Source organism: Podarcis vaucheri, assembly GCF_965113315.1.
Source record: "Podarcis vaucheri genome assembly, chromosome: 2".
Classification (NCBI taxonomy): domain Eukaryota; kingdom Metazoa; phylum Chordata; class Lepidosauria; order Squamata; family Lacertidae; genus Podarcis; species Podarcis vaucheri.
In genome coordinates, this window is record NC_138760.1 from 112,107,648 (window position 1) to 112,135,006 (window position 27,359).

Below are 27,359 nucleotides of genomic sequence, written 5' to 3' on the forward strand. Positions count from 1 at the left end.
GATGCTCGAACTCGGGACGCAAGGGAGAAACGTGCTGAGAGGAAGGCACGCTTGGCAAATCCACACCATGATCAACTCCCGCCCGGAAACCAATGTCCCCACTGTGGAAGGACATGTGGATCCAGAACTGGCCTCTACAGCCACTTACGGACTCAAGACCGTGTTTATGGAAGACAAGCTACGAGTGATCGCCAAAGAGAGAAGACTTACCGGTACTTCTGGGTGGGCAAATATAGGATTGTCTGAAAACCCTGAATTAAATTGTGGCAGAGTGCACTTCGAATTAAATTGTGACAGACTGTGCTTTTTGCATTACTGTTTAAGCCCCACTCTTTACATTACTTGCTTCTTTTACACCCATGTGTATAAAAGACGCCTGGATGGTTAAGTCCAGTCAAAGGCGAGTGAGGTGTGGCACTCATCTCGCTTTTCAGGCCAAGGGAGCCGGTGTTTGTCCACAGACAGCCTTCCGGGTTGTGTGGCCAGCAGGACTAAACCGCTTCTGGCACAACAGGACACCGTGACGGAAACCAGAGCGCACGGAAACACTGTTTACCTTCTCGCCACAGCAGTACCTATTTATCTATTGCACTGGTATGCTTTCGAACTGCTAGGTTGGCCGGAGCAGGGACCGAGCAAAGGGAGCTCACCCCCTCGTGCGGATTTGAACCACCGACCTTCTGATCAGCAAGTCCAAGAGGCTCAGTGGTTTAGACCACAGCGCCACCCGCGTCCCCCATGTGTATATGTCCCTGTGACAACTGTCCAGGGCTCTGCTCAGCATTATGAGGCAATAGTGCAGAGCTTTCCAAGCTGCGTCCAGACACATTAGTGTGTCGGTTGCAGTGTAGGTGTGTTGCATTAACGCTCCCTGTGCTCCTCCTGGGGTTGGAAAGAGGTTCGTTTAACCTCGTTTGCAAGCTGAATTCCTGTGTCATGAAATGATGCATGTCTAAAAAGCGTGCCACCAACATGAAAAGTTTGGAAAGCTCTGCAGTCGTTGCTGCTGCCCATTGAAAATGAGAGGGCAGAAGGCAGGGAGGTCAACAGCAGGGGGAGCCAGAGCCAACAACAGGCAGAACCAATCAATCCTCATTTTGTCCCCTATTCCCCTCCCTACAGGGCAACACTGAAACCACAGAGGAGGAAGTCTAGGAAACCACCTCCTAGACTAGTTGTAAGAAAGAAGGCAGGGAGGATTTGGGCCGGTAAGGGCAGTGGGGCAATGTCCATTCGCCCTAATGGGCCAACCTTCCGTGGCTGGGGGGCTCCCAGAGATAGCCAGCTTACTACATTTTGAAGTAAGTGAAACCATAAACATTGTCATCCGAAGAGCCCACCACCACTACCATAAGGCCAACAAGTCCACAGTCTGGATAGAACAGCCTTTCTCAATGTTGGGTCCCCAGATATTGTTGGACTACAACCCCCGTCATCCCTGGCCACCTTTGGTCCTGCTAGCTAGGGATCAAGGGAGTTAAGGGATCAAGGGAGTTAAGGGATCAAGGGAGCTTCTCCGTGTCCAGAGAAGCGGACACGGAGCAATGGATCCAAACTACAAGAAAGAAGATTCCACCTAAACATTAGGAAGAACTTCCTGACAGTAAGAGCTGTTCAACAGTGGAATTTGCTGCCAAGGAGTGTGGTGGAGTCTCCTTTGGAGGTCTTTAAGCAGAGGCTTGACAACCATTTGTCAGGAGTGCTCTGATGGTGTTTCCTGCTTGGCAGAGGGTTGGACTCGATGGCCCTTGTGGTCTATTCCAACTCTATGATTCTATGATTCTATAAAGTCCAGTGCCTGGAGACCCAAGGTTGAGAAAGGCTGGCCTAGAATTTCCACTGTGTTGCCACTAGCATTCAAGGGGTGATTGGGGGTGGACAAGGAAGAAGGCAATGCCATTGAAGGACACCGTGATGGAGGTTGTGGGGAGGGGAGAGAGAAGTGCTTATGCTTGGAGCTATGGAGAATTGTTGAGGTGGGAAGGGAGGGGGCTGTGGTAGCTCAATGGCAGAGCATCTGCCTTTCATGTAGAAGATTCCAGGTTCAATCCCTGGCTTCTCAAGGAAGGTACTAAGAGGATGCTCCTGTCTCAGATCCTGGAGAGAGTCTAGTAGTGTAGACCAGTGTTCTTCAACCTCATGTCTCCAGATGTTGTAGGACTACAACTCCCATCACTCCCAAACGAGCCAGGAATGATGGGAGTTGGAGTCCAACCACATATGGAGACATGAGGCTGAAGCACACTGGTGTCAACAGTCCTGAGCTGGATGACAAGATGGGTTTGACTCAGTAGAAGGCAGCTTCCTAGGCTCATTTCCACATGCTGCAGCAGCAGCAGCAACAAGGAGGACTCTTGACTTTCCACCATGAGGAGTTTTGTGCATGTAATCGTTCGGTTTAAGAATTTTGGCCAATTTTGCAAAAAATGAAAATATGGAACCAGAGTTACATATATTTACACCAAAGCATCCTTTGCTACAATTCCATTAAATTTTATTTTGTTTAAACCAGTCATGATCTTTTCTGTATGTTTGCATTCTGTTCTTTGCTTGTTTCCTGCATGAATACACACAGTTCCGCCTTCTTCAGATTAGCAGGCCATTCATTGTGGTTGCGGTATTTTTAAAAAATTGCATTTTAATGAAAAATCAAGTTATACATGGGCCCCTACGAACACAGGCAAACGATTTTGCTGATGAGGTGTGTCAACATCAAAGGTGGCGTAGGAGGACCTTAAGACATCTCTGTGAGATCAAGCGGTACAGATCCCTCAAAATTCAAAAACCAAGAAAGGTGTCTAGTGGAGGAGGTGGGGTGATGAATGGGTGTGCACATGCTCACAAAATTCTTACAAGTGGGTGAGGGGAAAACAGCCTTGAATTTTGTAACACAGGGAAATGGATGGGCTGAAACATTCATCTAGATAAATAGATGGAACATCATGAAAAGGTTCCTACTGCTTGTTCTTATTAGACACTCAATTTCACATTAAGAGGGTGGAATTGGCGCACCAACCAACTCAGGATGAGGTATGAAGCGTGCAAGACTCTCAAGATTTCTGCTTACAATCCTGCAAAACCATCAGGCGCAGAAAGGACTGGGTGAACCCAGGTGATGTTTCTAAAGCAGAGAAACCTCCGTTTCTGAAGCACTCCAGTGGCAACTGTGCCTCCTACTTTACAGAGGACAATCCTCTATTTGAAGGAGTCTTCTATATGAAGGTCTGTCTAGTCCAGGTCTGGCTCAGTGATAAAGAACTGTAAGAAAAGGGAGCAAAGGCCCTGACGTTACTCTACCAACTAGATAACAGACTGAACAGATACACAGGTAACCTGGTCACAGTCTTTTCCTCTGCCGGGGAGGTGTATTGCAGTTCTATTTACCGTATTTTTCGCCCTATAGGACGCACCGCCCCATAAGACGCACCTAGTTTTTTTGGGGGGGGAAATAAAGGGAAAAAATTATTTTCCCCCCAGGCGCGGGGCTGGGGCAGCCCGAGCTTCCCCCGACCCCAGCCCGCAAACAGGCAGCTCTCTGCAAGCCGTGGGAGCCCAGCGGTGGTTCCCGCTGCTTGCGGAGAGATCCGCGAAGCCTGGACGCGCTGAGGTCAGCGCGCGCAGGCTTCGGGATGCCGGCAACTCTCCCCAAGCAGCGGGAACGTTCCCGCTGCTTGCGGAGAGATCCGCGAAGCCTGGACGCGCTGAGGTCAGCGCGTGCAGGCTTCGGGATGCCGGCAACTCTCCCCAAGCAGCGGGAACGTTCCCGCTGCTTGCGGAGAGATCCGCGAAGCCTGGACGCGCTGAGGTCAGCGCGCGCAGGCTTCGGGATGCCGGCAACTCTCCCCAAGCAGCGGGAGCGTTCCCGCTGCTTGAGGAGAGGTCCGCGAAGCCTGGAGAGCGAGAGGGGTCGGTGCGCACCGACCGCTCTCGCTCTCCAGGCTTCAGTGAAAGCCTGCATTTGCCCCATAAGACGCACCCACATTTCCCCTTCATTTTTGGAGGGGAAAAAGTGCGTCTTATAGGGCGAAAAATACGGTAAATGATAGTAATTACCGTATTTTTCGCTCTATAAGACGCACCAGACCACAAGACGCATCTAGTTTTTGGAGGAGGAAAACAAGAAAAAAAATATTCTGAATCTCATAAGCCAGAACGGCAAGAGGGATCGCTGCGCAGTGAAAACAGCAATCCCTCTTGCTGTTCTGGCTTCTGGGATAGCTGCGCAGCCTGCATTCGCTCCATAAGACGCACACACATTCCCCCTTACTTTTTAGGAGGGAAAAAGTAAGTCTTATAAAGCAAAAAATACGGTATTTTCTAAATGTGCATACATACAAACTGGCACATGCCGATCTAATGCAAATCTCTGCTTTCTCTTTTTGGGTGATGTATATGCGGCCACCCTAGGAATCATCCGCACAAGCGTCTCCTTCCTCTCTCTGCTGCAGTTCTGCAATACAGTGGTACCTCGCAAGACGAATGCCTCGCAAGACAAAAAACTCGCTAGACGAAAGGGTTTTTTGTTTTTTGAGCTGCTTCGCAAGACGATTTCCCCTATGGGCTTGCTTCGCAAGACGGAAACGTCTTGCAAGTTTGTTTCCTTTTTCTTAACACCGTTAATACAGTTGCGACTTGACTTCGAGGAGCAACTCATAGAACGCAGTGTGGTAGCCTTTTTTGAGGTTTTTAAAGACTTTGGTGATTTTTGAAGCTTTCCTAAAACTTTCCCAACACCGTGCTTCGCAAGACGGAAAAAATCGCAAGACGACAAAACTCGCGGAATGAATTAATTTTGTCTTGCGAGGCACCACTGTATATAGATATATACATATATATATCTGCAAGTTTGGAGCAGAAGGTCTCCTAACCTGTACCTGATGCTGATTGGCTTGCCCATCCATGATGTCACTCTGAAGCCGGATCCCAATCCCCAGAGAAAAATCTGCTCTTCTAAAACCATGGCAGCAAAAGCCACGAATGCATAAATGCAAACGCGGAGAAATTAAGGTGAGCAGCTTGCCTGAAATGCGTGTGGCCAATATCCAGGCACACACACCTGTCATTTCCATTGTGAAGCCAGGCTCACCCCATGGCAGAGGAGGGATGCACCTTTTGTCTTACGTTACCCCGGTCTTCACCCTGTAGAACTGGTTTGCCAAGGTGGATTAAGAGGAGACGTATCCAGAGTTAAACCATGACTATTTGCTCTTGTGAGACGGGCTTCAAGAGCCTCATCCATCCAAGACGAAGGGCAGCCAGACTAGGCATGATGTTGACTTCATCCATACAATTAATGTGCATGTGTTTTGTTACATAAGCAGATCTGGGACTCGTGAGGGTGGGAAGAATTAAATTCTCTCTCCCAGCTAAATTTGCCCCTCCAAAGGATCCACTTGCATTCCAAGGGATGCAAATAGCAGCTTTGGAGAGTTGTTTTGTGTTTGATTTGGCAGGGAGTGAAATTGTTGAACTATTGTATGGTCCCGGGGTGCTTTGAGGCCGGGGCTGTTGAAGTTCAGTAGCTCATTGTGACAGCCCCTAGATAGCCACACCCCCAAGGAGTTGTTGTTGTTTTAAGCAGGTGTCAATCTATTACACAAGCTGCTCTCAACTTCTGACTCCCTCTGTGCTCTAGTGAAACTTGAAAGCCTCGTTATCACCTCATTCACTTTCCAGAGCAAGGAGAGCCTGTCAATTACCCTGCCTCTCCTGTAAATGAGGTCATCGCTCCCACTCCGAGAAAAATCCCAGAGCTGTGTTCCCCGTGTTCCCTTGTCCGTGAGACCCCTGCTTGCTTACATAACAGAAAAACCCATGCACTTTAATTTAATTCATGCCTAGTCTGCCCCTAAGATTCCTTTGTGAGCATGTCCTATTTCTAAACCATCCTGGCGGAGAGAGCAGCAGGATCAGACCAAGCCTGCACTAGGTATTGAGCCAAGGATGCTGAAGGCATTTGTCAGCTGCTGCCCTCCTTTCTGGGGCATATTCCAGCATAGGCAGGAGAAAACTGGCAAGCGGAGATGCCTGGTGCTTGGGCCAGCTGTATTTATCTGTGAGGATATGGTAGAGGTCGTAGGGAGACAGCCAGGACATCCTCAGAAGAGCACCTGCCAAAATAGAGAGGAAAAAAGTAGCCGCAGTCATGTTCTGGAAACCTGTTAGATTCCTCGTGCGGACAAGGACAGAGTGTGGCGTTTGCCTCCTAGGATGGGTCATAAGGAAAGGGTTAAATGAGTGTGATGTGATTGGCCAGTGGGAATGCAAGGGAGGAGTAAAAGTTAGAGTGGGAGGTTTTGAAAGTCAGTTGAGGTTTGGGAATTGGAGAAGGAAGAGGGAGGAATAGGCAGTGGGTTGGTCGAGTTGTATTGTGAGAGAGTGAGAGGAATTGTCAGGTGGAGTCAGATAGATAGTTGGGAATAATCAGTCTGAAGTTGTTAGGAACTAAGATTTAAGAAACTGACAAGAAAAATTAACTGAAACCATAAGCTTGTTCCTGCATTTAAAAATAAACTTGATTATTTGTTAATGTTAACAACTGCCTGGACTCCGTATGTACCCGAGAGAAACGGGTTGGTGGCAGCGAAGAGGCAATCACAGTGGCGGCACAGGGTCAATAGACCGTCAAACGTCCGGGGGCCCTGTGTGATCGCCACAAAGGGACACTGACTTGGGCCAATGTGGGAGCCATGAAGTCATGGCAAAGGCTTGTAGCGCCACCTGGTGCCTCGCTGACCTCGCTGACCTGCATGTCCGTGCCTTGCAGTGTATTAAGTGCATAACCTTATATGGCGATGGGTGGGTTAAAGCCATGACCGGATGTAGGTAACGTGAGACATTGGCAAACGGCCATGCGACAGAAGAGAAAAAAGGATAATAAAAGATACCAGAGAGGGGAGAAGTTCGAAAGGAGCTGCTCATACCATCCTGAAAATATTGCTGGCTCTCTGTGTCTTTATTTTATGCTAAACTGCGCCATTTGTGACGGCTGGCTTCCGTCAGGCCAAGATTATGGGTGCCCATGACGTCATGTTGCATCAGTGGTGCAGCGCCGCTTCTGAGGCCTCGCAAAAAAACGGAAGTTGCATTGGACTCCTGCGTTGTGGGTGCCCTGGAGCTGGCACCTGTGGATGAGGCTCTTGCATTTTTCCTTTACAAACTTATCTTTGGCAATTGCACCAGGCAAGTGCAGAATTTCACACCAGACTTGGGCCCGGCTGTGGAAAGGCAATCCTCTGCATTTGCACTGCTTCCTATGCAACAGCGTAGGGCCAAATTCAGAAGCGAAAAGTCCCTTCATGACAGCCACAGCCACTTCCCCTCACAGCCACAACCCCTTCTAAAATGATACAACCTTCCAGGATAATAGGTAAAGGTAAAGGTACCCTTCCCCGTACGGGCCAGTCGTGACCGACTCTGGGGTTGCGCGCCCATCTCGCTTAAGAGGCCGGGGGCCAGCGCTGTCCGGAGACACTTCCGGGTCACGTGGCCAGTGTGACGAAGCTGCTCTGGCGAGCCAGCACCAGCGCAGCACACGGAAACGCCGTTTACCTTCCCGCTATAAAGCGGTACCTATTTATCTACTTGCACTTAAGGGTGCTTTCGAATTGCTAGGTGGGCAGGAGCTGGGACCGAACGACGGGAGCTCACCCCGCCGCGGGGATTCGAACCGCCGACCATGCGATCGGCAAGTCCTAGGCGCTGAAGTTTTACCCATAGCGCCCCCCACGTCCCTCCAGGATAATACAATCATCTTAAAATTAGGCACGCATTGCAAACATCACGGCAGATCGCCATGTGTTGCCTTTCAGCCAGATCTACTATTTTCTGTGCATAATAATGATAATAACAATTAAATAAATTTACCATTTCTACCCTGCCCATCGGGCTGGGTTTCCCCAGCCACTCTGGGTGGTTTTCAACAGAACATTAAAAGCAGAACAAACATTAAAAGCTTCCCTAAACAGGGCTGCCTTCGGATGTCTTCTAAAAGTCAGATAGTTGTTTATTTCCTTGACATCTGGTGGGAGGGCGTTCCACAGGGCAGGCGCCACTACCGAGAAGGCCCTCTGCCTGGTTCCCTGTAGCTTTACTTCTCGCAGTGAGGGAACCACCAGAAGGCCCTCGGTGCTGGATCTCAGGGTCCAGGCCAAACGATGGGGGTGGAGACGCTCCTTCAGGTATACAGAGCTGAGGCTGTTTAAAGCTTTAGAGGTCGGCACCAACACTTTGCCCGTCCATGGGCAAATGATATGGAGTGCTGCAGTGTCTTCTTTAGGAGTTACTTAGGTTGGTTTTTTACTTGGAAGTTCCACTGTACTTAACATTAACTTTCACACTTTTTCACTTGAAAATTGAAGCACCTTGTGTTTTGTGTGCTTCTAAATTCCTAGCTTTGGAGGATAAATAACTACTCCTTCGAGACTTTGTGCCTGCCCATTAGGGGAAATAGGAAGCCTCGGACATATATTTTTTATATGTCCTTTTTATGTTGAGATGCGTAGAGACACCATCGATCCTTTGCTGAAGAGGCTCACCGATCTTTCAGACAAGTCTAAACTTAATTCTCTCCTTTTCGGGGGGCCACCAGGTGGCACATTGGAAGATGGCCGACAATAACATCTCTCCGACCCACACGAGGTAATAAAGAGGCTGCTATGGGAAGTATGCAGCCTTCCTACCCTCCCAAGGATATGGGGGGGGACAGCCTTGCCAGCGACGTCCACAATGCACCCCCGGATTCGAAAGAAGGGGGTGTAGGACATTTGGCATCAGCCCTCGGTGGGTTCAGCGCTTCCTGACGCTATCTCCAATCAGCGCCCTGGTTCACTTCAGCTTGAAAATATAATTGGAAATATATAATTGGAATGAAGCTGAAGCACTTACATCAAGCAAAGTTCGAGAGATAAGGCTGCTGATTAATGCATCTCTGTGTTTGGTGCGACGGAAGGAGACAAATAAATCAAGCGATGAACCACCATTACGAGACTGGTATGTGTGGAGCGAAAAAAAGAGGGGGGTGGAGGAAAAAACTTTTATTTTCTTTCCCTCAAGTGAGTATTTATAAACCTCCACCCCAGAAAGATGAATCGTCGCCTTTTACTAATTACAAGCAAGAATTTAAGAGCTGTGTGGAGTGAATTATCGATGGAAGAGAGGACTGGTAAATATGGAGTGCGGAGGAAAAATTCTATGACGCAGTTTTTAATGGCGTCTTGTTAAGACAGGCTTGTCGAAGAAAGGGGAGGGGAGGAGGACCAGGGTCGTTGGAATGTAAATGATGGATTGAAGGTGATAACCTGGCAGAGCCCCTTTGTGATATATGTGGCAAGCTTGGGAAAATTAACAGGACGGACCGAGGATAAATTTTTTGAAAAAGGGGAGGAATGGCCGGCTGTCCTTATGAGATATGACTTTTGGAGTGTGCAAAATCCACGCAGATGTTGTTTGTTCCTAACCTGCTTGCAAAGACTATCAGAGATTGCAAAGAAAAGACTACATGATAACAATAAGAAGATGAAGAAGTAATAAAGGCTATCTGGACAGATCTGGATAGAACTGTTTGATAAAAGCAGTAATAGAAGTGATGTTTTGATTCTCGTTCAGAGCTTGATGTAAGGGTACCCCCAACAAAATTTAAAAATCTGGCTGTATAATTTGGAAATAATATGATTTGGAAATAATGTGATTGGATTGGCCTGTTAATAAAAATTATGTTTTAAAAAAATTAATTCTCTCCTCTTCGGCAAAGATCATAAGACGACCTGACTAGTAGCCAGATTCTGTGCCCAGATTTGTAGGCACAGATCATCTTCCAGAATAAAATAGCTTACTAGGGAAATGCTGAAGTTGCCCTTTGGAGTGCCCCAGGGGCAATTTTTTATGGTAGCCCAAATCTCAGTTGTACGGGTGTATGTATATATCTCAATTTTAACTCATGAGCTATTGCTGCAATCTGCTCCAATTGTATATTTTATCTTTATGAACGCTGCTTTTATTGTGTTATGTTATGTGAGCTGGTCTTTGACCGTAATAAATTATCTAATTATCTAACTACTCCTTCGTGTTCTTCCAAAACGACTCTAGGAGCCGATCCTCTGTGACTGACTTACCCCTTTTCACTCTGATTGGCTCAACCAGCACTCAAGGTGAGAAGACTTCTGAAAAGCCCCCCGCAGAAATAGTAACAGGCCTTCTGACTCCCCGCCAACTCCTCCCTCTGGACCTCTGCTCTTATCTCCAACTCCCGCAGTCTCACCTTGCCTGTTGAAGAATGTTGTCGCCCGCTTCCAGAACAAAGCAACTTTAGGTGGGATTCTGCCCAGGAGCTCGATGATCCGAACCACGTGATCTGAAATGGGGGGGGAGCAAAGTTAGATGCTTTACTGTACAGTTTCTCCTAGCAAATGGAGTTTAAGAAGACAGGCTGGACTCTGACCTACCATCATCTCTGGAAAAATACTGCCTAGCCTGGGGATCAAAGAGACGGTCTCCGGTGGCCAGTTCAAAAGCCTGCAGGATGACACACACACACACACACAACCCGAATAAGTCCACTTCGAGCCAATTCGTATAGTCAGTACAGTGGTACCTCGGGTTAAGTACTTAATTCGTTCCGGAGGTCTGTTCTTAATCTGAAACTGTTCTTAACCTGAAGCACCACTTTAGCTAATGGGGCCTCCTGCTGCTGCCATGCAATTTCTGTTCTCATCCTGAAGCAAAGTTCTTAACCCGAGGTACTATTTCTGGGTTAGCGGAGTCTGTAACCTGAAGTGTATGCAACCTGAAGCATCTGTAACCTAAGGTACCACTGTAAATATTTTTGTTTTTACAATACACCTAGCAGTTTGATCCGAAGGACTATAAAGATTAAAATATCCATCTTACGTCTCTGAAACATTTTCACAAGAAGTAGAGACAAAAGGGTGAGACACGCAGGGGTCTAGGGTGAAATCCAGCTATGCTCAATCCCAAAGGTGCTTCCAGACTATTTTACAGGAGGGATTCCAGCACATGCCATAAATTTAGGGTTGCACATTTAAAGTGGATTGAAGCGCTCCGTCACCTCGGCACAACAAATCCACAGATAAAGTGCACCTTTTTTGCAGCTTGCGGAACGATTAAGAAATGCATTGCAAAGTGTGGGGTGAATGAATGGTGAATGGGAAGACATGTAAATACCCCGCAAGCAAATCGGGGTGAAGGCAGGATGACTGCTCAACCACTCCAGAAACAAACAGGAACAAATGCTCAATAAAGGGTGGACATAATCATAAACACTGATTAAGATTTGTGCAAACAGATTCGGATGAACGCTGAGCAGAAAGGGCTTTAGGAGGAGCCTAAAGGCTATCAGTGCATATGAATAGATGGTTCGGATTCTAAAGGCAAGAAGCAGCAGCAGCAATGCCATTGCTGAAGGAACGTTCCTGTTAATTTGGGGGTGAACATATCAGACGAAACAGCGATTCTTCAAACAGCTCTTGTTTATTCACAGGCCAGAACAGAACTGAACTGAAGGGTTCAGCCAGCCTGCTTATATAGAGCTCCACTACAACGCAACAGTAACCACTTTCTGTAACTATCCAATCACTGAACGTCACTTTTGATCCCTTATTTGCATACGTGAAAACCTGAGTGAAAACTATCTACAGTATCCCCCTGCTGGCCCAGGGTGAGAACTTCAGTACATAACAATTCCTTACCAGGCACGCTGTGCTCCAGATATCCGCTGGGGTGCCATAATCTAATCCGAGGAGGACCTCCAGGGCTCTGTAGGGCTGGGTCTGGATCTTCTTGGAGAAGGGCTTGTACTGGAACAGAAGGGACAATGGGCTGAGTGAGAGTGGATGGCCCAAACGCACTTTTGGGTAGGCAGGCGGTGTAAAACAGCGGCAGATCCTTAAGGGAATAACACTGGGCAGGATTATTTTACTTGTTGATTCATTTCATAAGATTTAAACACTGCTTGATAGCAAAAAAAGAAAAACAAAACCACCCTTGATTTACAAACAGATAAAACCGTAAGACCAGGAAAGGATTGCAATGTGTTAAAAGACACAAGAGGTTAAAAGACTAAAGCAGATTAAAATTCACGCCAGCTTTTCTAAGCACCAAAAGAAGAACGTTTTTAGCAGGTGCCGGAAATAATCCAGCGAAGGTGCCTGCTTGATTATCAACAGGCAGGGAGTTCCAAAGGGCCACACTAAACTAATGGGTTCTTATAAATGTGGGATGGGTATTCTGCGGCAGCTGTGGCAGTGCCATTTCCACCAATCGAAGCAGTCAAGCGGGCGCATATTTATATTTATATAAATATAAATATATTACATATAAATATAAATATATTATATATTATATATAAATATAAATAATATATATAAATAAAATATTTATATATAAATAAAAATAAAAATTTATTATTATCAGCCTGACTCCCTCCTTTGGCAATCTTCACAGAACTCCAGCCTAATGGTTGCCATTAATTTGATTTGAATTATTTTTATAATGAACTGATTTTAGAATGTTGCATTATTTTATTGTTGTTAGCCGCCCTGAGCCCAGCTTCGGCTGGGGAGGGCGGGATATAAATAAATTATTATTATTATTATTATTATTATTATTATTATTATGGATGCAGATCTGGGAGTAAGCCCCACTGCAATCAATAGGACATGGTTAGGTTTGTACTGTTCAGAGGAGGTATACCTCCAAATATAGCAGCTGGGGGGGCAACAACAGATGGAGAGGTCTTTTGCCTAAGAATCAGTGCTTTTTTTCTTAAAAAAATATTTAGGGGTACTCTCATTTTCCTACTCATGTTGAAATACAGTGGTACCTCGGGTTAAGAACTTGATTCGTTCTGGAGGTCCGTTCTAAACCTGAAACTGTTCTTAACCTGAGGTAACACTTTAGCTAATGGGGCCTCCCGCTGCCGCTGCCACGCAATTTCTGTTCTTATCCTGAAGCAAAGTTCTTAACCTGAGGTACTATTTCTGGGTTAGCGGAGTCTGTAACCTGAAGCGTCTGTAACCTGAAGCGTCTGTAACCCGAGGTACCACTGTACTGTCCCTCAATGAGGCCAAACTTAGATTCACAAAATGTTTAGGGGGGTATGTGTAACCCCCCCCCCCGCATCCCCCAGGAAAAAGCACTGCTTAGAATCATAACAATAGAATTGTGGGGTTGGAAGGGCCCATGGGGTTCATCTCGTCCAACCCCCTGCAATGTAGGAATCTTTGGCCCCATGTAGGACTCAAACCCACAGCCCTGAGATTAAGAGTTTTATGCTCTATTGACTGAGCTATGGCGCTGCCTTCCTGCTCAACTTGGTGGCATCTGATAGGCCACTGGGCGAAAGGGAATGGTGGACTAGAGGGATATTTAGACAGAGCCAGCAGGGCTTTTATTACATATTCACACCTGTCCCAATGTTCACTGCTGCCTTTCCCCCAGCTTAAAAGACCAGGGGCAAAACCACCCACACACAGCACAGCCTAGGGCAGAAAGCTCTTGTGTTTTGTTCTTGTGGCTTGTGGCAAGGGGACAGGTACCTCTGCCAAATTTTAGTTTCTCATTTTTCCAGTTGTAATTGGATTTTTTAAATTGAAGATTGAATAAAAATGTATTATTTTTTCCAGCTTCCATAGTAGTTTGCGATTTTTTTTTAAAGGAAGCTCCTCATTAAAAAGTCCTCAGCATTTTTATACGTGTTTCCTACACACACATTCCTGTGAAGTTATTCCCCAATATACTTTTTTTTTTGCAAGCAATTTCCTGAAATACAGTGCAGTTTTGTACATTATTGTCTCTATGAACTTTTATGCATGCTTGACACTAATATATGCATTTTTTTTTGGCGGGGGTACACATGACTTGGCTGGAAAACTGCACAAGATTCGGAGAAGCACAAATTTTGAAGCAATCTTTGCTTCAGTTTGAGCGTTGTTGCGGAACATGCAAATTGGGTGTGTTCACCTTTAAGTGTGAACTGACGGATTTCCCCTCCATCTCTACTACCTGTGGCAGTCTTGTCAAAAAGATTAACTAGCCAGTCATGGGGTGATGCCCTCCCTGGTGAAATTCAAGGGAGAGCAATGTACTAACAAGCAACGATGGCAGAAAAGGGATGGGTGGGTGTGCTGTCATAGACTCACCGTCCAGCATGCGCTTCCCAGGTCTGCAATTTTCACTCCCAATTTCATGAGGTTGCAGCAATCCAGGACAGCAGCCATGTCCTCCTCTGGACGGAACAAACACAAGGAAATAAGCTCTGGAGGCGATAGGTTATATATCCCTAATGGCACCTGTATTTCACACCAGCCCTGATCCAACAGCAGCAGTGTGACATCTCATCCCGACGGAAACCAATTCCGAAAGAAGACTGTAAATGTATCTTGCAAGCTTCAGCCCGGCAGGAGTCTGCTGCAAATTATAGCACAGCAGACCCTCCAAGTGTCCCTATTTTCCAGAGACAGTCCCAGATTTACAGAAGCTGTCCCGGATTTATGGTTTCTGATTTGATCCCAGAAAGTATTGCTTTTCCTTAGTACGTCCCTGTTTTCATCAGAGAACCGTTGGAGGGTATGGAGTCATGTGACCCCTGAGCCAAGGAGATAAGTAACTATACAACCTTTAGAAGGCAGCCCTGTATAGGGAAGATTTTTTTTTTTAATGTTTAATGTTTTGCTATGTTTTTGTATAGGTTGGAAGCTGCCCAGAGTGGCTGAGGCAACCCAATCAGATGGACAGGGTATAAGTAATAAAATTATTATTATTATTATTATTGAATAGGATGTCCCTAGTTTATTAGAGAAATGCTGGAGGGTATGGCATAGGCATTGCCACCCTCTCCCAATTAACCTCCGTCTCCTGAGTTGGCAACCCTAGGCCCTGCCCACCGCCAGCATGTGGCTCCAGAAGTTAACCCACAAGTGGCTGCAGCCCTTGATCTAAGAAAAATTGTTCCCCACCCCTGGCCTGAAGTGCTCAAAGAGGGATTCTTCCGAGTTCCTTGGTGGACGTGCTCTCCCCTTCCAAACAAACTCTGCGGCCTTTTCTCCTGCGCGGCGTACCTGGCCTCTTGGGCTCGGCTCCTGCGCCGTGTTCCTGGAAAGCCACCTTGTGGAGAAGCGCCTGCAGGCTCCCTTCCGCCACGCAGAGCAGGATGTTCTCCGGTTTGATGTCTGCATGGATGATGCGGCACTCCTTGTGCAAGAAATGCAAGCCCTGGAGAACCTGCCGCGAAGCAGAGGCAATCAGTGGCCCAAAGCTGCTCAATGTGTACTGTGCTTGATATTTTTTGCGGTATTGAAGAGCATAAAGGAGAAACTCCAGAGTTGGGAGCGGGGCTCAGAGGCATGGGGGTATGGAGATTGAAGACCCCTATCTATTTCTGCAGCAGGGCCCCTGTCTCCAGCACCCTAGAGCCGTCTGATCTGACTGGGACTCATCAGGGTCAAAGGGAAGGTGAGTCAGCCAAGGAGGATCGGCTTCTGGGGTCACTCTGGAGAAGGCATGTGGAAAGAACATGGAGTGGAGTTGCTTTGTATGCTCCAAAACTGGACCATAAAGAAGACTGATTGCCGAAGAATTGATGCTTTTGAATTATGGTGCTGGAGGAGACTCTTGAGAGTCCCATGGACTGCAAGAAGATCAAACCTATCCATTCTGAAGGAAATCAGCCCTGAGTGCTCACTGGAAGGACAGATCCTGAAGCTGAGGCTCCAATACTTTGGCCACCTCATGAGAAGAGAAGACTCCCTGGAAAAGACCCTGATGTTGGGAAAGATGGAGGGCACAAGGAGAAGGGGACGACAGAGGACAAGATGGTTGGACAGTGTTCTCGAAGCTACCAGCATGAGTTTGACCAAACTGCGGGAGGCAGTGGAAGACAGAAGTGCCTGGCGTGCTCTGGTCCATGGGGTCACAAAGAGTCGGACACGACTAAACAACAACAAACAACAACAAGGAACACAAGGGGCTTCTGTTTCAAGGGAATGCTGTGCAAACTCTGTAATGTACAAAACGTGAGTCACTCCGAAAGAGTATCTCCAAGTCAGTTGCCATGTATGTGCACAGAAAATAAACAGAAGTAGCTAAAAGGCAACACCTTGAGATTTGCATTGGTCACTGCAATGCATCCGTGAGTATTATTATTGTATAATTAAAAGATTACAGCTGTACCTCTGGTTGCAAACGGGATCCGTTCCAGAGCCCGGTTCGCAACATGAGCAGAACGCAACCCGCATCTGTGCGTCTGACGGGTTGCGATTCATCACTTCTGCGCATGCGCGCGACATCATTTTGAGCATCTGTGCATGTGCGAGCGGCGAAACCCAGAAGTAACCCTTTCTGGTACTTCCGGGTCGCCGTGGGACGCAACCTGAAAAGATTTAACCTGAAGCAAACATAACAAGAGGTATGACTGTATTGTATCATCTTAGAAGGGTGTGTGGCTGTGGCTGTCATGAAGAGGCCCTGCACTTCTGAATTTGCCACTACAGTACGGGTAGGTCTTAGCCTTAAGAAAAATCTGTCATGGACTGGATGTGCTCACGCCTCAGGAAGGAAAAAGAGGGTATAGCATTGACCGCCTGTGATTGGCAGGAAGTATGGGAGACCTCCGGATTGGCCTTGTGAAGTCTCTTATTCCGGAAGAAAATTCTGCACATGCGCAGAAACACTTAGGTGCCAGGGTTGCTTACCAATGTTGCACGTGACCCGGGAGGGGGATGTGCCAGGGACTCGAGCAGCCTCTTCTGCAGGCCTCCAGGGTTTTATGCAAAGGGAGAAACTTCCCCAGCATCCGTGGAGGCTGCTCCATGGGGACATTTGGGTCACAGTCCCACCTGTGTCATCCTTCTCTCCGCGCTGCCTGTCACCTTCCTCATTTTCAGTGTTGCCCTTGTATGACTTAGCAGGGAGGATAGCAGTTCGAAAGCACACCAAATAGTGCAAGTAGATAAATAGGTACCACTCCAACGGGAAGGTAAATGGCATTTCCGTGCACTGCTCTGGTTTTAGTGTTCCATTGCGCCACAAGCAGCTTAGGCATGCTGGCCACATGACCTGGAAAAACTGTCTGCGGACAAACGCTGGCTCCCTCAGCCTGTAAAGCGAGATGAGCGCCACAACCCCCGAGTCGTCTGCGACTGGACATACCTATCAGGGGTCCTTTACCTTTACCTTTTTATGACTGGAGCTGTTGTTGGCTGTGGCGCCACCTGCTGTCAGGCTCCCTGCCTTCCGCCCTACCAATCCCAATGAGAACCAGCCAATGCTGCCCATACATCTGAATGGGAAGATGCATGAATTTATATTGAGTGCATGGATTTCGGTGAGGCCAGGGCCACAAAGAGTTCTCCCCTCCACCCACCCAATGCATCCTTTGCTGCAACTGCCGCCTGAGAAATATCCCCACAGCAACTGCCTTGGTGCATCTTGGCAAGCCCTGATTCTGTCTGGCTCAGCTCTCCAGGTAATCCTGTACTTACCTGTTGTGTGACTTTCTTCACAAAGGGTAACGGGAGGCCCTGGACTCCTTGGCTGCTCAGCAGAGACTGCAGAGAAGGCCCCAGCAGCTCAAACACTAAGCACACATGTGGGAGGAGATATTGTCAGGGATTCAGTAACTGGGAAACTGCTGAGATTCGGTTCACTCCAGTGGCAGCTCCCCAAAGTCTCATGCAGAGGGAGTGGAGGATGTGAGAAATAGCTTCCTGAGAACTGTGTCCCACAAGGACAGTTAACTGGGAGAGATCATCAGGGGGTTTGGGCTGGGTGTTCACCAGTATGCAGATGATACCCAGCTCTACCTCTCCTTTAAATCAGAACCAGTGAAGGCGGTGAAGGTCCTGTGTGAGTGTCTAGAGGCAGTTAGAAGATGGATGGCAGACTGAGGTTGAATCCTGACAAGACAGAAGAACTGTTTTGGGGTGGACAGAGGGCAGGCAGGTGTAGGGGATTCCCTGGTCCTGGGAGTCATTTTGGACTCACAGCTGTCCATGGAGGCGCAGGTCAATTCTATGTCCAGGGCAGCTGTCTACCAGCTCCACCTGGTACGCAGGCTGAGACCCTACCTGCCCGCAGACTGTCTCACCAGAGTGGTGCATGCTCTAGTTATCTCCCGCTTGGACTACTGCAATGTGCTCTATGTGGAGCTACCTTCGAAGCTGACTCGGAAACTACAACTAATCCAGAAGCGGCTGCCAGGAACAATATAACACTAGTCCTAAAAGATCTTCATTGGCTCCCAGTATGTTTCTGAGCACAAATCAAAGTGTTGGTGCTGACCTTTAAAGCCCTAAATGGTTTCGGCTCAGTATACCAGAAGGAGAGCCTCCACTCCCATCATTCGGCCTGCACACTGAGGTCCAGCGCCGAGGGCCTTCTGGCGGTTCCCTCACTGCGAGAAACAGTTACAGGGAACCAGGCAGAGGGCCTTCTCGGTAGTGGCGCCCGCCCTGTGGAACGCCCTCCCATCAGATGCCAAGGAAATAAACAACTATCTGACTTTTAGAAGACAACTGAAGGCAGCCCTGTTCAGGGAAGATTTGAATGTTTGATGTTTCACTGTGCTTAATGTTTTTAATTTGGTGGAAGCCACCCAGAGTGGCTGAGGCACCCAGTGAGATGGGCAGCATATACAGTAAAGTAAAATACAGTCAAACCTCGGTTGTTGAACGTAATCTATTCCGGAAGGCTGTTCGGCTTCCGAAATGTTTGACAACCGAGGCACGGCTTCCTATTGGCTGCAGGAGCTTCCTGTACTAAAACGGAAGCTACGTCGGACGTTTGGCTTCCTAAAAATGTTTGAAAACCGGAACACTTACTTCTGGGTTTTCGGCGTTTGGGAGCCAAAACGTTCCAAAACGGAGGCGTTTGGGAACCGAGGTTTGACTGTAATGATGATGATGATTATAGCGATATCCGTTAAGGACAGCTGGGTGTGTCAGGACAGCAGCTTACTACAATATCAGTGGAAATGTCCAACTTTGTTTAATAGCAATGCCCTGTCCAGCTTTTTGTGCCCTTGTGGTGCATTATCTACCAACCAAAGGATATGGAAGCCATTGTCTCCAATCATTTTGAAATCGTCCAGGAAGTGGATGACACGGTCGCTGCCTTGGTCTTTCCTCCTCTTGCTGTTCACCTGCAGAAATATAAATAAATCAATAAACGTGCACAAATTACTTTTATGAGGCCTTCGACAGTCTCCGGATGGCTTGCGATTAGGGGAGGTACCAACTGTGTTTGAAATGGGCCATTAACGTAGGAATGGCATCATTAGTAGTATTGGTATTAATTATACACCTTTCATCTTAAGCTCCCAGGGCTGGTTACCATGATTAAAAACACAGTGTTAAAAACAGTTTAATACAGCTTGCAATATTTTTTTAGGTGTGCCCTAAAAATATGCATCTCAAGGGTCATAACCTTCAGGGGCTTTCGAATAAAAGAGGTGATTTGCAGTGGAGGCTGGTCCAGGAGGGCGAACAGGGCACTTGTCCCACCAAGCTGAGTCCTCTTCCAGCCTCTACCTACCAGCCTTCTTAGTTTATCAGTTCAGAGGGTGGTACCAGCTAACGGCTTCCCTCTCTCTCGTCTCAGTGTTGCCCCTTGTAACACTCAGCAGGGGAGAGGATGAAACACAACTGGTTCGGGTTGCCTCTGTCTGCCGTTGGCTCTGTCGCCACCTACTGTTGGCCTCCTGCCTTACACCCTACCGGTCCCAATGGGCCACCAGTCCCCCAACTGGCGGTTTGTTACCTACGCAGCGAAGGAGCATGACTTCATCCAAGGCTGCCTCAGCAAAATCTTCCCCACCCTTGGGCACTTTGACAGCCACGCACCTCTTCTTCCTGAAAGAAGATGCATAGATTGAGAGCGAGAACATCTCTGGGCTCCGAACTGTTTTGCAGCCCTCCTCCAGCTGTTTCAAAGATGGGTTCAGACCTCTCCACCCAGAAGATCATTGACCAGGTACTCCTTTCCCAACCCCCCCACGATATAGCAGGCTACTTTGCAAGGTTGTTGTGAGGAGTAAATGACAGGAGGGGCCTTGTGTTTACTGCCCTGAGATCCTTTCAGGAAAGGCCGGATGAAAACACAGCCCTTCCTCAGCCAACAGAATGTGTTCCTACCACATGACTGGCCTCTGCAGTAAAAAGCAGGCTGTTTTTGTTTACTCACCCCAAGTCTTGGCAAAGCCAGACTGTCGAGAAGTAGCCGCACCCGAGATTCTGCACTACGTGGTACCTTCCATTGAACACCTCTCCTTTCCTCACGGGATAGTAACCTTCTGCAGAAAGGGAGGGAGGATGAACAGGCATTAATGAAAGACACCAAGAGACTTAGGCTTTGCAGGTCACGCCAATAGTATAAATCTTCCAGGGCTGAACTGTAGAAGGTGTGAAGCCTCTGATGGTAAGTATTTGAGAGATTCCCTGCAATTCTGTTCATAGAGGCATAGCGGACTATGCAATCTGGCAAAAACATCCCTATCTTATATATTACACCTATATTCTCCCATTCCAGTAAGCAGGGTATGATTTATGGAAAGACAAAGAAATAGCTATTTCTGTACCTCCCGCCCCCAAATAGAGAAAATAGGTTGCCGATAGGACAGCAGCCCAGATATGCATGGCGCCAAAGGAAAATTACTTTTCTGGCAACAGATTAGTTTTTAATTAATAGTTCAACTTGGGGTGGGGAAAATTCAAGAAGAATACTTGCAACAGCTGTTTGGTAATGCTGGCTCCTTTGCTAGTGGAAAAGCTGGTTTTTATAAAATTGTGACCAGCTTCTTTTTCCTTTGCTAGGAGCAGTAGCCATAGCTGTCAACCTTCCCTTTTTTTGCGGGAAATTCCCTTATTCCAGCGCCGTTTCCCGCTGCTTCCCGCTGCTATCCCAGATTGTTAGATATCCCGTAGACTGTCCCCGGGACAGGTGAGGCTGCTGATCCCTTATTTTTGAGGCTGCTGATCCCTTATTTTCAAATCTGAAAGTTGACAACTATGGCAATAGCTGGTGTGCAGTCATGTGTCTGGGACTGATAGGAGCTGTGGACAGTCCATCTTGGGGAAGGCCAATTTGGACATTGTGGAGTGGCTCACCTGTGACCCTCTTCTTATTGCTGGACTTCCTCTCCCGTCAGCCACAGCCAGCCCGGCCAGTGCCAAGGGATGATGGGGTTGGAGTTGAACAACATCTGGGAGGGCCACAGGATAGCTACCCCCAAAGGAGACCAACCTGTATTCTTCAGCTACAATTCACAGGGGGTGGACTGGATGACCATTGGGGTCCCTTCCACACAGTCTATGTTCCCTGACTTTTCTGGGTCCATTTGCCCATCTCACTAGCAGCCAGAAATCTTCCCTCATCTGTAAGCTTTCTGGATAACCTTTTGCTGGATGCAGTGGCGTAGCGTGGGGGGTGCCAGGGGTGCCGGCCACACCGGGCGCAACATTTGGGGGGGCGCGTTTGGCCGGCCCCCCTCGAGGAAGCGGGAACCTCTCCAAAGCGCAGCGCGCCGTCGGTGGAGGAAAAGAGCCGCGCAGCAGCAGCAGCAAAGCCGGGAGGAGGAGGAGGTGGAACAAGCCTGCTAATTGCTTGCTGGGAATTAAGCGGAAGGCTGCTCCGAAGCCTGGCGGCGGGAGGAGGTCTCTCCGCCCCACTGCCAGCCTTCGGAAGGCTGCTCCGAAGCCTGGCGGTGGGGCGGAGAGACCTCCTCCCGCCACCAGCCTTCGGAAGGCTGCTCCGAAGCCTGGCGGTGGGGCGGAGAGACCTCCTCCCGCCACCAGCCTTCGGAAGGCTGCTCCGAAGGCTGGCGGTGGGGCGGAGAGACCTCCTCCCGCCGCCAGGCTTCTCTCCGCCCCACTGCCAGCCTTCGGAAGGCTGCTCCGAAGCCTGGCGGTGGGGCGGAGAGACCTTCTCCCCGCGCCAGCCTTCGGATGGCTGTCCTGAAGACTTGTGGTGGGAGCAGTGGCATAGCGTGGGGGTGCAGGGGGGGCCTGCCGCACCTGGCGCAACATCTGGGGGGCGCAGAAGAGACTCGAGTGCTAAAATCCATGGGTTAGGGGGCGCAAATTACTTGCCTTGCCCCGGCTGCTGAGAACCCACGCTACGCCACTGGCTGGATGCTGTTTCTTGAGGGTGGGGACCACAGCCTCCTTTGAGGGTTGCTAAATGTCACAAAGAAATTAAATGAGGTGGCTTGGTGCGAGACGCGTGCCTGCCACCCAACTCACCTGCGCAGGAGGCCAAGGCCTCCTCCTGCCACTCACACCCATCCATAGCAGGTGTGCAGCTCTCTCAAGGATGCTCAGAATTCTCTGGGGTTGAGGAGGCTTCACATCTAAGGGCAGAAACATTTTTATTCCGGAGTCAACTGTTACTCCTCAAGCTGCAAGCTAACTGAACAGAACTCTGCCTTAAGCCATCACTGCAAAGACCACTTTTGTCAGGTGATAATTCAGAGGATTTCTGCAGTTCTACAGCACAGAGAGGGGGAATCTGCAGAAGTTGTAGGACTCAGATTCCCAACAAGGCCAACGATCAGGGATGATGGGAACTGGAGCCCAAGAACATCTGGAGGACCACAGATTCCCTGTCCCTGCTTTAAAGATCTGGACCAATTGCATGAGGAAAACCTGAAGTCAATAGATGTGTTGTCTTGAGAAATGCACGTGCCAGTTTTGATCTGTTTAGGAGAGGCCTGAAAGAACCCAGACAATTAACTTGGTCCGTGTTGTTGCTGCAGCTCATCTGATTAAACAGTGCATTTGGGGAAGAGAGCCAGTGTGGTGTAGTGGTTAGGAGCAATGGACTCATAATCTGGTGAACTGGGTTCACTTCCCTGCACCTCCACACGCAGCTACTGGGTGACCTTGGGCAAGTCACACTTCTCTGAGGTTTCTCAGCCTCACTCAGCTCACAGAGTGTTTGTTGTGGGGCAGGAAGGGAAAAGGAGATTGTTAGCCGCTTGGAGATTCCTTAGGTAAAGGTAAAGGGACCCCTGACCATCAGGTCCAGTCGTGGCCGACTCTGGAGTTGCGGCGCTCATATCACTTTATTGGCCGAGGGAGCCGGTGTACAGCTTCCGGGTCATGACTAAGCCGCTTCTGGCGAACCAGAGCAGTGCACGGAAACACCGTTTACCTTCCCGCTGGAGCGGTACCTATTTATCTACTTGCACTTTGACTTGCTTTCAAACTGCTAGCTTGGCAGGAGCAGGGACCAAGCAACGGGAGCTCACCCCTTCGCAGGGATTCGAACCGCCAACCTTCTGATTGGCAAGTCCTAGGCTCTGTGGTTTAACCCACAGCGCCACCCGCGTCCCTTGGAGACTCCTTAGGGTAGTGATAAAGCGGGATATCAAATCCAAACTCTTCTTCTAGAGAACGGGGTTCTTTTTCAGCTGGAACTCACCAGAATTCAGTTCCACCACCTCTTTGGTGTGTTCCGGCACTTCTTTGTAGTGTATTGGCAGCTATATAGTGGTACAGTGCCCAGAACAGTGTGTCGAAGGCTTTGGGCTGCATATCCCCCTTAAAAAAAGGCTCCCCCCTAAAAAAAAGCTTTGACGGTTATCCATAAAAAAAAGTGGGCATTCTTGCACCTCTTTGTAGGAAAAAAGCACTGGTAGAGAGGATGTGTTGCAGGCATGCAAATATCCCCAATACCTCTAGTTAAAAGGACCAGAGAGCAGGTGATAGGACCGTCTTTGCCTAAGGCTCCTCTTGGCCATCAAGAGGAGACAACATTGGGCTTGAGAGGCAAAAGGCAGCTTCCTAGGTATGTTGTGGCCCAGAAATAACGCTAGTGAAAGTGAACTACAGTGGTAGCTCGGGTTAAGTACTTAATTCATTCCGGAGGTCCGTTCTTAACCTGAAAGTGTTCTTAACCTGAAGCATCACTTTAGCTAATGGGGCCTCCTGCTGCCGCCGGAGCACGATTTCTGTTCTCATCCTGAAGCAAAGTTCTTAACCCGAGGTACTATTTCTGGGTTAGCGGAGTCTGTAACCTGAAGCGTCTGTAACCCGAGGTACCACTGTATTAGGTTTCCATACACACATAAGGAAGGAAAGGAAATTGACTTTAGAAATAATAATTATTGGTTTATTGTAGATTGACAATTTGATGAGTAGATACCGGAAATGTTAAAATATTGTATGTGCAAGAATTGGAAAGTGGAAAGAGGCGGCTGGTGAGACTGGAGGGACATCGCTATGCCTGATAACAAACCCCAACTATTGGATTCTTTTGCCCCATCTTTTTGTGGCTGCCAAACAGCCGTGTCATGCTTATGATAATCTTTTATTCTCGTTAATTACGCTGTTTTAAATGTGAATTCTATATTAGACTTCACTTAGCATTTTTTTGGGGGGAAATGTTTAAGATTTTTTGGGGTTAACTTTGTTTATGTTAAATATGTATTCTGTAGTTGACCTTCTCTGTAATGTTTTATTTTGAAATCTTTAAGATATTTTAGTTTTCTGTTAATTATGTTGCTTTGACTGTATACGCTATATTTGACTTTCTTCAAAAATGTTTGATTCTGGATTGTTTTATTGATGTTTTAATATGTGGTAAACCGCTTTGAGTTTTTTCTTTAAAATATAAAGCGGTACAGAAATGAAATAAATTATAATGATAGCTGGTGCTTAAGGATAATAAGTTAAAAATAACAAAAAAATGTAATACAAGGTTAATTATAGGGAATGGAATGCGAATTAGGAATAACTGGGAAAACAATGCAGCAAGAAGAGGAAATTATGGGCACATCGAGAACGGAGTGCGGGAAGCCAATTTTTGGGAAAATGGTATTAAATTTGTTTCAATTTGCAGTTGATTCGTTAACATTTGGAAAAAAAAACAAAACGATTTGGCAGAAATATTGGCAGCCTATTGGGTTATCGTAACAGAAACACTGGTTGTATTGGACAAGAGGAGGATGAATATTTGGTTGGTTCTGAGCAGGAGCTTGTTGGTTCAGAACCTGGAAGTGGAAGGAAGGCAGGAGATGGGAGTACCTGCCACCTTATACCATTGGCCCATCTAGCCCAGAGCTGCTACCAACACTGACTGGCAGTGGCTCTCCGCAGTCCCCGAGTACTGAGCCTCATCCTTCCCTCTCTCTTCCCCAGCTGTTACGACTTCCCAATCCTCCTGGGCTCCTGCCTCCTTGAATTCTGAGAGTTGGCCTGGCAGGAGAATTCCTAGCATTTCTGATAGGGTCGTGGCAGAGATTATTTCAGGGGGGCTGCACTGGGCCTGGGCTTGGCAGCTATGCCCGTTCTGCTTTCTGCACTCCACTGAGCTGGACCAAGGCCAGCTTGAGAGCTCAGCTTCCTGGCTGCCCTTCCTTGGATTTTCAGATGGGATTAGTGAGGATTGGAAGGAAAGGCCCAGAGAGGCTTCCCTGCTGAAAGGCTAGCCTGGCCTTCTGCTGGGAGCTCTCAGATCACCTTCCCCAGGCGAGCAGAAAGGAGAGGCTGTTCTCGCACGTTCACAGTTTCGCACGTTGAAGTTGCACAGTTCAAATGGTTCAAGAGCCTTTGGGAGGATGGAGCCCTGCGCGTCAGTCATGTAGAAAAATCTTTTTAGCAGTTGCAATGTGAGCACAGATCTGGTCCAAGGTGAATGTTAGAATTATTCCAGTTCAGCCTGTCTGGTAGCACAGCAATCAAATCAACCTCGTGTTCATAACCGACACCACTGGTCAGCTTTCTTCCTCCTCTCCTCCCCTTTCCCGCTTTACTTACCATCTAGCTTGATGAAGAGTTCTGCAGAACTAAAAAGCTTGCCCATTAATAGTCATGTGGGCATTTCCCCCCCTGCAAAAAACCAACCTGTTGGAAGTGTTGACCCTTCCAACACTGCTTGTTTGTGAATGCTCCTTTCTTTCAAGACAAGTATAGTGGTACCTCGGGTTAAGTACTTAATTCGTTCCGGAGGTCCGTTCTTAACCTGAAACTGTTCTTAACCTAAAGCACCACTTTCGCTAATGGGGCCTCCTGCTGCCGCTGTGCCACCGCTGCACGATTTCTGTTCTCATCCTGAAGCAAAGTTCTTAACCCGAGGTACTATTTCTGGGTTAGCAGAGTCTGTAACCTGAAGCGTATGTAACCTGAAGCATTTGTAACCTGAGGTACCACTGTATTCAAACATCAGGAAGAATTTTCTGACAGTAAGAGCTGTTCGACAGTGGGAGGTATGTGGACTCTCCTTCCTTGGAAGTTTTTATGCAGCGGTTGGATGGCCATCTATCAGGGATGCTTTAGCTGTGATTCCTGCATCCCCAGGGGTTGGACTAGATGACTCTCAGGGTCCCTTCCAACTCTACAATTCAATCTAAAATTTTCATTGGCTAGCGATATAAGAGTCTGGAGATCAAGAGCAGTCCCCAAGCTGGGAGTTTCTGAACACTCACAGGACTTCCTCCCCCTACTTTCTGTGCCCTTCGCAAAATTACAGAGCCAAACAACAGTGACTTGCGTATATAATCCCTACTTAAAAATGCATGAAACTTACATTCGTTGCGGTTCAGGACTTAACCAGCCCAGATCGTTCCGGACTCGCCTGGGGAAAGGCAGCTTGCAGGCTTCTGAGCTCTGGAGAGACTCGACCAACCAGCTCCCACTGCTTCCCTTTTTAGTCCCTGTTGCTGGAAAGGGGGCGGGGGGAGGGGGCGTCCCAAGTCCCCCAGCATAGCTGTGGTGAGGATAGAGGGTCGGGATTGGATCGCACTGAAGTCTGTGGAAACACACGGTGCTTCGAAACAGTTCACGGGCCCCGGGACAGCTGGGAGGGTCTCATTTTACCATCCCTTTTCAACCCTACACCTGTTGGAATAGCTTCCTGCTATGCTCTCTAATACTTTCCTGGCTCCATCTCTGCCCAGCAAAACCCGGAATCTCCAGGGTGTATATTTATAGATCAGCAGTGACCGATTGCTGAGATGGAAATGCAAACTTTTGCATTGTGCAAAATGCAGACCTATACCTACAAGAGTAAGTCCCGCTGAACTCGGAAAGACTTATGCCTGAGCACAGGGCAGGCAGAGGGCTGTGTGTTAATAAGCATACCAATCATTCTCTCTCTCTCTCTCTCTCTCTCTCACACACACACACACACACACACACACACACAGTGGCACCTCGGGTTAAGAACTTAATTCGTTCTGGAGGTCTGTTCTTAACCTGAAGCAGCACTTTGGCTGTGTGTTAATAAGCATACCAATCATTCACACACACACACACACACACACACACACACACACACACACAGTGGCACCTCGGGTTAAGAACTTAATTCTTTCTGGAGGTTTGTTCCTAACCTGAAGCACCACTTTAGCC

General features: G+C 48.0%; 1 protein-coding gene across 2 annotated transcripts; it reads right to left on the reverse strand.

Annotated features, from left to right (window-relative positions):
- Positions 1 to 4,211: 4,211 nt before the first annotated feature.
- LOC309525059 (SRSF protein kinase 3-like) lies at positions 4,212 to 27,154 on the reverse strand. 2 transcript variants are annotated; one of them, XM_082210415.1, is made up of 12 exons: positions 26,536 to 27,154; positions 22,251 to 22,357; positions 20,194 to 20,302; positions 19,775 to 19,862; positions 19,064 to 19,153; positions 17,496 to 17,600; positions 15,075 to 15,228; positions 14,157 to 14,242; positions 11,706 to 11,813; positions 10,443 to 10,512; positions 10,259 to 10,351; positions 4,212 to 6,110 (listed from the first exon to the last, which is right to left on the reverse strand). In XM_082210415.1, the coding sequence occupies exons 2-12, from the start codon at positions 22,294 to 22,296 to the stop codon at positions 5,926 to 5,928; spliced, it is 1,134 nt and encodes a 377-aa protein (XP_082066541.1). In that variant the 5' UTR covers positions 22,297 to 22,357; positions 26,536 to 27,154; the 3' UTR covers positions 4,212 to 5,925. The 2 variants fall into 2 exon arrangements, with proteins under 2 accessions (XP_082066541.1, XP_082066540.1); XM_082210414.1 differs by having other exon boundaries at positions 4,213 to 6,110; positions 15,075 to 15,237.
- Positions 27,155 to 27,359: the final 205 nt, after the last annotated feature.

What these genes read in the sequence shown, in the direction of transcription:
- LOC309525059 (XM_082210414.1), bottom strand. Translation starts at nt 22,296, where the DNA reads ATGGATGGGTGTGAGTGGCAGGAGGAGGCCTTGGCCTCCTGCGCAG. An exon ending in AAGTCATGCTCCTTCGCTGC is followed by an intron (nt 19,154 to 19,774) that starts GTAGGTAACAAA and finishes ATATTTCTGCAG; the next exon opens with GTGAACAGCAAGAGGAGGAA. An exon ending in GTATTTTTCCAGAGATGATG is followed by an intron (nt 10,352 to 10,442) that starts GTAGGTCAGAGT and finishes CCCCCATTTCAG; the next exon opens with ATCACGTGGTTCGGATCATC.